This window comes from Toxotes jaculatrix, chromosome 10 (assembly GCF_017976425.1).
Source record: "Toxotes jaculatrix isolate fToxJac2 chromosome 10, fToxJac2.pri, whole genome shotgun sequence".
Taxonomy (NCBI): Eukaryota; Metazoa; Chordata; class Actinopteri; family Toxotidae; genus Toxotes; species Toxotes jaculatrix.
The window spans coordinates 25,544,512-25,553,723 of record NC_054403.1 but is presented as its reverse complement, the minus strand read 5'-3'; the positions used below and the strand labels follow the sequence as shown (position 1 = coordinate 25,553,723).

General features: G+C 42.1%; 1 protein-coding gene across 1 annotated transcript; it reads left to right on the top strand.

The window, feature by feature from the left end:
• The first annotated feature begins 2,505 nt into the window (after positions 1-2,505).
• hopx (HOP homeobox) lies at positions 2,506-7,860 on the top strand. The gene is made up of 2 exons (XM_041048783.1): positions 2,506-2,873; positions 7,563-7,860. Exons 1-2 carry the CDS (start codon positions 2,727-2,729, stop codon positions 7,638-7,640), a joined length of 225 nt encoding a protein of 74 aa, XP_040904717.1. The 5' UTR covers positions 2,506-2,726; the 3' UTR covers positions 7,641-7,860.
• Positions 7,861-9,212: the final 1,352 nt, after the last annotated feature.

The window sequence follows — 9,212 nt, the reverse complement described above, 5'->3', positions numbered from 1 at the left end:
AAATACTGTTCTACTTCATGTCACTGACAGAAGCACCTGAAGTACCATCATGCGCTCAGGGTGAACTTTGGAACATTCAGATAGGATTTACCTCTTATCGTTAAATACGACATGGGCCATCTGCAGCAGCCAATCAGCTCTGACGGCGGCAGTTTTCTGTACAGCGCAGGACCTTTTCCTGTTGTCTTCCACAGAGCTGAATTATGTTTGTCTTTCATAAACTGACAGCTTATCAGCAGAATCACCATATGCTCTGTTGTTAGGCAGGAATGATATTCAATCATTCATCGTCCTCTGCTTGTAAAGGGCAGCTGACATGTCTGGTTTGAAACAATACACCAGTGCTTCGCTTCAAGCATTACAACGTTAATTTATGAAGCTGTGACTTAGCAAGTTGTCTGAAAAGTTATAAGAATTTCAGTGTTTGACAGTGTGACGATTAATCTAATCTGCTTCATCTGCTTCACTTAGGTTTAAGGTATCAACCATGATCTGAAACACTCCCAGTTTTAATTTGGCCGAGGACATTTGTTGCATTTCGTTTAGTACTAAAGGGCTTCAAATACTAAAAGATGAAATAAACAAAAGATGAATCAAACCTAAAATACTGTGCATCATATAAACAGGCTCTTCAAACCCGAGGGCCTGTTGGCTGTCAGATATCCAAATCCTCCTTATGCCCATAAAACTTTGCACTTTCAGGTAATTTCCTTCTCTTTGTGTCATATTATGTTTTCACAATAGAGAAACAACACCACAATCCTGATGAGGGGAACAGAGTCTTGCATTATTAGGTGTTTTTGAGCGGTTATTTGAGGAGGATCTCTCTCAGCAGGCAAAATGAAGTGGAAATAAACAGCTTTGAACACTCCAAATGTTCTTCTAGACTCAGAAAAATCTGGAGTAAAGCTGAATGTATCTTTACTTGTTGTTACTTGCTGCCTGTATCACCGGTGAGATTTCTGTGTGGATTAGCGTAGGCGAGATTTTATTTGGCAGGCGAAAGGAAATCATCCAGCTGGCTTTGCAGCCGCTTAAGTCAAGCTTTCAGTGAGAGTACCACATAATTATGGGTCTAATCAAAACCCAAAGATAGCATCAAAAGGAACCCTGAGCTGTGTGTGTGTTGAGGATATGGGAGCATTATCAGGCCAGTATTTACTGTTTCTACCATGTGAAATTCAACATGCTTGGTCAGGATGTTTGCCACAAAATCAGCATTACAGTCTGCATTTATCTGATCAAAGTGGCTCTGATAAATATTCCACTCACTTCAGTACCGTTTAAAATTGTATAATTATCTTATCTTTGTCGTCATGCTTGAACAGGTGACTCCCAAAGCATTGTGCGCTCCTCAAGTCAGTCAGCAGGATGTGTGATGAGGGTGGATAAAACTTTTCAGCACAAATAGAGACAGATTAGGCTGAAAAGTAAAGATGCTAAAGTGGGAATTATTCTTTTATCCATAGTTTTTGGTCCATGGCTCAGAAACCTGAAGAAAATCACCTGAGTATTCCTGAAGTATTCCAGTGTGGGATGTAAACACTGTTTGCTGTACTTAGTAACAGTGAGTTGATGTATGTTTCTATGCAACTTTTAATCTGCTGTACATTTATTCTGTTGTTTTTTTTTTTTTTAGTGTACAATTTCTTTATTTTCCTTTACTTTCTGTTCAGAGTTTAAGATTAGGCTTCAGCTGGTTCAGGAGGAGGGCCATCTGTGCTGCTGGTTGCCCGGCAACTCACTATGACAACAAGACTCCAGCAAGTCAAGAAACCGGCTCCAGCGTATTTCCACAGTATAAACGGTTTTTAAATTTATCTTTTTATCATTTTTCATTAGTGAGCTTCAGAGGAGCTCTGTCCACGGTTTTTGAACTTTGGACAGAGCCAGGTTAGCTGTGGTTGTGCTACGCAGATCACCTCCTCGCTAGTGGCCCTTTAAAATCTATCATAAATTATTCAATTTTTTTAAAATCTCATTTTATGATAAAGTAATTGCAGCATCCTTTAACACCACCTTTAACTCTGAATCTCACACAGTTAATCGTTGGGTCCATGTTTTGCGTTTACTGCCGCTGCAGAGGAATAAATCTCATTCATTTACAACCTTGTTTTTCTGATTTTGGCACCTCCCAGTGGTAATATAAGAACTACACATAAACACTTAAAAAGGTCGTGCCATTATCAATTACATTTTTTTTTTGAGACAGGCACTTTAATTTGACTTTTTAGTTTTTATCAGAAAAATATTCTGGCAGAAGTTATAAGAGCATTAAATGTTGCTGTGATCCCACCGCGGACGAACACAATTTGTTCATGATAATTATTTAGCCATTACCAACAGGCCAGTTGTTGCTGTGATCCTGTAACAGTCTCATTACAGCCCGCTCCTCTGAGCTGGATCTTCGGTTTGCCTCCTCCTCCAGTTGTGTTTGGGGGTGGTCCTGCTGGTGGGACTGGCCTCTTGACGTGCCTCTGTTGACAGTAGTAAAGCCTCCACACATAACACACTCACAGACACACGCTGCCTCCGCCTCACACACACTCACTCTCCCGCCGAGAGTCAGTGAGCCACCGCCGCGCCACGCTTCTCCATCTGATCGTCCTCTGCGCACCGCGCTGCCGTCTGCCCTGCGCGTCCCGGCTGTGCGCACATCTCACCCGCTCCGGAGCTCCGACCAGGGGTGAAGCTGAACAGTTTAAACCAGAGGGGGGAGCAGGAGTATGGCTTCTAAAGCGATGGAGTGTCTGAAGCTGTCGGAGGAACAGAAAAAAGTGCTGGAGGACAGTTTCAAAGGCTGCAAGCATCCGGACGGGACGACGCTCATGCTGGTCGCTGCGGAGTGCGGACTGTCAGAGGAGGATACACAAGTGAGGGAAACCTAATATTCACTTTTCTCTCTCTCCTTAGCGTCTGTGTGATCGGGTATTTGCTGAAAATGTGCGGAGTTAAGTTTCCCTGATGTTTCTGGTGTCTCGGTGGGTTTGGGCTAAAACATCGATTTTTGATTATTGTGTTTTGCACATTTGCTTTTCCTGAACAAACAGTGCAGCATTTCTACAAATAATGAAATCATTTGATTGAACCTAATATCAGAATGAACGATTAGAGAAGTAGAAGGTTTTTTTTTTTCCTCTGAAATACGGTGGAGCACAAGTGCAACGTTGCCCAAAAATATCTAAACTGTATTTAACTGCAGCACGTGAGTAAATACTTTATTTGACTTCTGTGCGGTTTTTGGAGGTTTTACTTCATGCCCCAAAACACGAGACCTAGACTCAGGAAACTTCACTTTATGGTATCACAATTTAGTGTAGTGAGAGTTTACAAGTCATGAAACCTTATCAGTGTCATTATCAGTATCCCAGTCAGGTGACTTCTGAGGAAATAACCACACTCTGCTGAAGAGGCAAAAGCAAACTGCACATGTGTATTTGTCTGCAGGAAAAAGTTTTTTTTTTTTTTTTTAAACTCAGAGTCTTAATCTGTAAAGTCAAACCTGGAGCTGCTCTGCTGACAGTGAATAGAGCAGGTTTGTGGACTGTGACAGTGTCTGGGTGAAACAAATGTTGACCACAGAGGCAGCGCCCCATTGATCGCCAGTGGAGCAGCTCCAGGTTGTTTTTCATAATGAAGTCACGTCAGAGTCGAGTTTCCTGCTGCCGTTTCAGCTCTGAGAACAACTGTTGTTCATTCTCACAAACAGTGATTCATCCGTTCAGGGTGACTGAAGTTTTACAGAGGTCGTATATGTTTGGATGTGGGAAACACTTCTTTGCTTATTTACATTTGGTGTAGCAGAAGAAAAAACACATGAAGTGTTTGCTTGGCTCCTCGTATGCACGACTGATTTTAGTGTATAGCTGAAACAGTTATCTGATTAATCAACTGAGCTGACCTTAGATGGGCAAATCCACAAAATTCAACCAACAATACCTTTAAAAAAGAAAAAAAAACCCAATAACAATATTAAAAAAATATTAAATTAGGTTTTAGAAAATTTAATGGACGTTTTTCTCACATTTTATCGACCAAACAAGTCGATTACATGAGAAAATAAACAACAGAGTATGAATAATGAAGAAAAATAGTTGCAGCACTACTTTATGTCACTATATTGTCATTTCCTGAGCTTTCAACCACATCTTCCTCAGCAGAACCTGACCTAACCCATCTATCAACCTGTCAACCAGCTCATTTTGATATTTCTAGTTAGCGATGAGCTTATAAATGATCACATGACCAGACAGCAACTGTTTAGCACAAAAACTTTTACAGCTCTCAGGAAGTGGAGCAAGATTTAATGATGTTGTATTAAAATAGAAAAGCTGCTATTTAATTATATAAAACATCACATTATTGCGTAGGTATTCCACCTCTATCACCCCCCTCTCCCACGTGTAAGCACTCCCACCCTCTCTCTATCTGAGGAATGCCTTTGGCCTACTGTAAAGTCTGTGCAACTGTCACATCAGGAGCCAGATGTAAAGCTTCAGAGCGCCGATAACAACAACTGAAGTTATGCAGGCACCTCCAGTAGCATTCCTCTGATAGATAGGTCATTGTAAAAGCACTCTGGAAATGTAAGAGCGCTTTAAAAACGAGTTTTAGCTGTGTAAGAGTAAAGGATGGATATTTTATTTTGGTTGTTATTCCTGTTCAGGATTTGGAAGGCAAACAACATGAGTATTTGCTTAGCTGTATTCGCTGGGAGGTAAAAGCCCTACATGTAAATCCTGTCATTTGAGTTGACGTAACATCAGGTTCATTTCATAGGCAAATCTCTGCTGGTCTTTGTGCTTGTGAGGCTGACAGACAGGTCGAGGCTGGTAGAGAAACCGAACTCTTGCATAACAATGGAACATGTGTCTGTTTCATAATTAGCTCTCTGAGTACAAACGTTTCACCGATCAATAACACGAGTACATCAGACACATACTCATCACTGGTTTTTCCGCTTCAGCTCCACAAACCAGTTCCTCCAGATTCCTCAGGGCTGCAACAGATTTCATCCTCAGGTATAAACAGGTGCATCGTGTAGTTTCTACTTATTTAGGAAGAAAAGTCACGTGAAGAATTTCGCATTATAAGAGATGTTATTGTCAGTTAATCAGTTGACCTGTGTTTCATCATGGCAGCAGGCCCCGGAGTTCTGTACAAGAAAAGACTGTAACTTTGAAGGATACCCAACTGATTTAGTTAACTCCTACTAACTACTATTACTGCCAAGCCTCATCTTCATCCTGTCATTACTACCGCAGCAGAAGTGTTTTATTATTTCTCTCTGCCCACTGAGGTTTATATTCAGCTTTTTCTGCCTCCAGGGAGGCAGAAAAAGCTCCCCTGAGGCAGAATAGTGCAGTTTTAGTTTAACAAAAATGTTTGTTAAACAAAAACTGCACTATGCTGCTTCCCAGTTCCTCCTCTGGTGTTTAGTGACTGATACTATTCAAAGTGGGAGAAGCCAGGGCCGACCTGACAGGGAAGCCCGGTCCAGGCAGGGTGAGGTAAAGGTCTGGCCACTCATCAAAAGACCTCACTTCATTCCCAGCTGATTTTCTTTTTTTGTTCTTCCTGCCGTACACCTCGTCTTTGAGTGTTTTGGATTTGTTCACAAAGCTTTCGTTGGGGAAGGTTTAGCTGAAGAAACACACCCCAGCTACCACTCCCTGTTTCACATTAACAGCATTTACAATGTGCTTCAGCCTCTGTGCAGCATGTTTGAGCTCCTTTCACACATTTTATTTGTTTTCAGCGCTGCAGAGTGAGTGCTTCAAAGGTAGAGTCAAGTTTGAAAGAGCTTATTATGTAATCCAGTGTGAAAAAATGACACAAGCACCTTTGTATGGGTCAGCAGGATTATAAATCTTGACATTATTGTTCAGAAATGGCGGGTGTGTAATGCTTTTACAAGAAATTCAAAGATCTTTTGTACTTTGAAAAAAGACCGGAAACAAAACAAAGTACAAAACAGTTGCCTTCCATTCAAAACCTGGAAGAGAAAATGGCTTCTTTTAAGACTAACACTTTGAAGACTGGAACTGCTTTAGCTGAGAAATATTTATTGATGAGCTATAATACTTTTGTTTTTAATAAATAATTGATGTGCCCGTGAAATCCTGAAACACAGAGTGCAGCATGAACAGCCGCGTTCAGGAAGTAGTTCTTGAGTTGATTTAGTTTCTGCGTTTCCAAGTGCAAACCCAGACAACTCCAAATGGGAATCTCATTTTCTTTCAGTACAAAATGGGGAGACGTCCCCTTCTGCCAGGCAGTTATCTCATACATGCAGTCAGGGTCTTTAAGCTGGAGAGCCGAATCCCTCCCTCTCCCCCCGGCGTTATCGACATGATGTCAGTGTTGTTGTGGATCCCTTGACAACACGAACTGCAAAATAGCGATTCAACGGGTCACGGGCGTGTGTCGCAGCACTCAACGCAGTCATCATCTGGTCAGAGTTTCAGTGCAGCAGCGATTAGCTGAGTGGTCAGAGTGCAGACAGGCAACTGGTTCCAGAGGAACAGGCCCAGTCAGTGCCAGCATTCTCTGTTAAAATTAGATGGAAACATTCGTTTTCTGTGGTTTCCCTGATGCAGCTTCGCCTCAGGGTCACTGCTGTGTCTGTGTGAGTCAGCAGCTGCATTTACAAGCACTAAGAAATGTGACTGTAATGTGATTATGACGATAATGAGAGTCAGAAAGGAAAAAGAGCTGCAGTTTGTGGCTCTCGGTTAACCACCGTTCTTATATTTAGGGTGTCTGTATCAATGATTTCAACTTCACCTTCAACACAGTCTGTCCTGAAACTTTGTCATCGTTTAATATTGATCAAAACCCTAACTCTGCATTAAGTTGCTGTAATTAAGTTGCAGTAATGTAACACTGGCATGTTAACATGGACAGGATTCAGTGTTAAACTTTATGCTATGCTAAGCTAATGTGCTTCTTACTGCACAGACATGAGATTAGTGTAGATCTCATTCAACTCTGAGAGAGAAAGCGTGGTTAAACTCTGAATGTTAAACTTCTCTTTACAGATGTCATGGCAGCTTTATATTTGTGTAGTAATATTATGAGCACGACACCAACCTGCAGTGACAACTTTAATAGACACCAGTCAAAACATTTTGCACATATTGTACTTTAGTCCATGTCATGTCTTGCTTGAATGCTCATAATAACCACAGCACATGTAAACAGGACTATTGGGTTTCCCATTTAAGTTGCCCCCCCAGTTGTTATTACCAGTTATTGTCTACATGTAAATGTAACCAGTGGCCTGAGGATGAGAGGAGTATAACAATGCATTTGGAGGACTCTGTATTTTGTCCAAATCATTCTTGACAATACCAGAACTCCACCTGTGTTACTTCTCAGGAATATTCATGTCATGACTGTGCTTTGTCAGCCGGACCAGTTACCTCATTGCTCTCGTGTTTCAGGCTCAGCAGAAATGTACATGTGTGCCTAGTTCCTGCACAAAACCTCCTGTCACCTGATTTCAACCCCTCCCTCCGGTGTTGTTGGCATTTTTCTAATTGTTTATTTGTTTCCTGCAGAAATGGTTCAAGCTACGCAACGCACAGTGGCGGCAGTCGGAGGGGCTTCCAGCTGAACTGGGCTCCGTGTTGGACTGAGACTTTCCGACCACCTGCTGGATGCATGAAGCTCTGTGCTGACCTTGTTTCTCAAAGACAAGCTGACCTCCCTTCCTCATCCACTTCCCTCTCCATGTGTCCATCTCTCTTTTTCTATCTATGAAGCTATTTTAATTTACAGAATGTGAAGGTGTTTGTGTGTTGTTGCCAATTATATACCAGGTTTACAGAAATAAACATATTGTTATTATAAGTTAAACTGACTTGACTGTTGTTTAAGGCTTCTGTACATCTGGGCTCCAAATACACTGAGGAAGTCGAGTTATACAATGGTGGGATGAAGTTTAAAAAGAAGGGTGGTGTTTTGGTTGGGGGGGGGGGGTTGCTTTTATTTTCAGGCTTTGTTTACATGTATGTCCATCAGCAGGGAGCAGAGCTGGACGCCAAACTGTTCACAAGACTATAAAAGATGAATCTGCTGCCGCTATCCAGGAACTTCCAGAGGCCGATCTGGAAAACTTCCAGGAGCGGAGAGAGAGGGGAGGAGAGGGGGGACATGTGAGCTGACTGCACTGAATGGCATCATGGGCTAAACAAATGGCAGGTGATGTCATTTCATTGTCCTTTTTTCCCTGCAACCGAGCTCTTTAATAAGGACGTGATCTCACCAGAACGTTGTGGCTTAATGCCTCCAAAAGGCTTCACTTTAAAGGAGTGAAGCCAATAATTCTGTTTTTATATCAACATGCCAGTAAATTAAAAAAAAGACCAATTAATTCTTCTGGCAAGTATTGTGGTGAATACATGCTTTTAGATGGAAAAGCCGATCATTAACATAAAGGCTGCTCCTGTGTGAGGACTGTCAGTCAGTTTGGAATCAAAAGCAGGTTTTAAACCTGTTCTGAACGGTGATAGTGGAGCAGACCTTGAGTTTAGATTTGAATCACAGTTTGTGATTTTGAATGTAAACAGAAAAAAAAAGGACAAGAGAAGAAGAAGTCAAGAGACTGAGCCTCAAGATCAAAGCCATGTCAACGGAACAGTTCCATCAGTGACATCATTATCCTGCACTATAAGTCAGACTGCAGCTCACACAGACACTCCAAACCTTTTGAGCAAGCGATCCACCTTTGCGAGAAAGACCACTGAAGACAAGCAGACCACTGATCTACACGACATCCGATCAGAGAAAAGCTTTGACTTCAAACAACCGGATTTTAACCGCTGAAGAAATGGCAAGTTCAAGACCTACGCGCCAAGACCGCCACAGGGCCACCAATGGACATATCCCACAAAGGAATCAGACCAACGACGAGGCTGTCCAACGGGAACTTTTCAAAACTCGTAACCTGTTGGAAGAAGCGAAGCTCGCCCTCTCAAGAGAGAAATATTGGAGATTCCAATTTAGTCAACAGCTGACCGAGTCACAACAACAGCTGGAACAGACTACACAAGAGTTGGCAAGGCAGAAATCCCTGAAAGAACTGGTGATCAACAGGGAGAAAGAACTCAAAGCAGAGCTGGAGAACTTGAAAAAATACAGCAATGCAGAGACCCTCAGTGCCGCACAGATTTCCACTCAAGCCAGGAACGACAACAAGAGGAAGACGA

What these genes read in the sequence shown, in the direction of transcription:
- hopx (XM_041048783.1), top strand. Translation starts at nt 2,727, where the DNA reads ATGGCTTCTAAAGCGATGGAGTGTCTGAAGCTGTCGGAGGAACAGAAA. An exon ending in TGTCAGAGGAGGATACACAA is followed by an intron (nt 2,874 to 7,562) that starts GTGAGGGAAACC and finishes TGTTTCCTGCAG; the next exon opens with AAATGGTTCAAGCTACGCAA.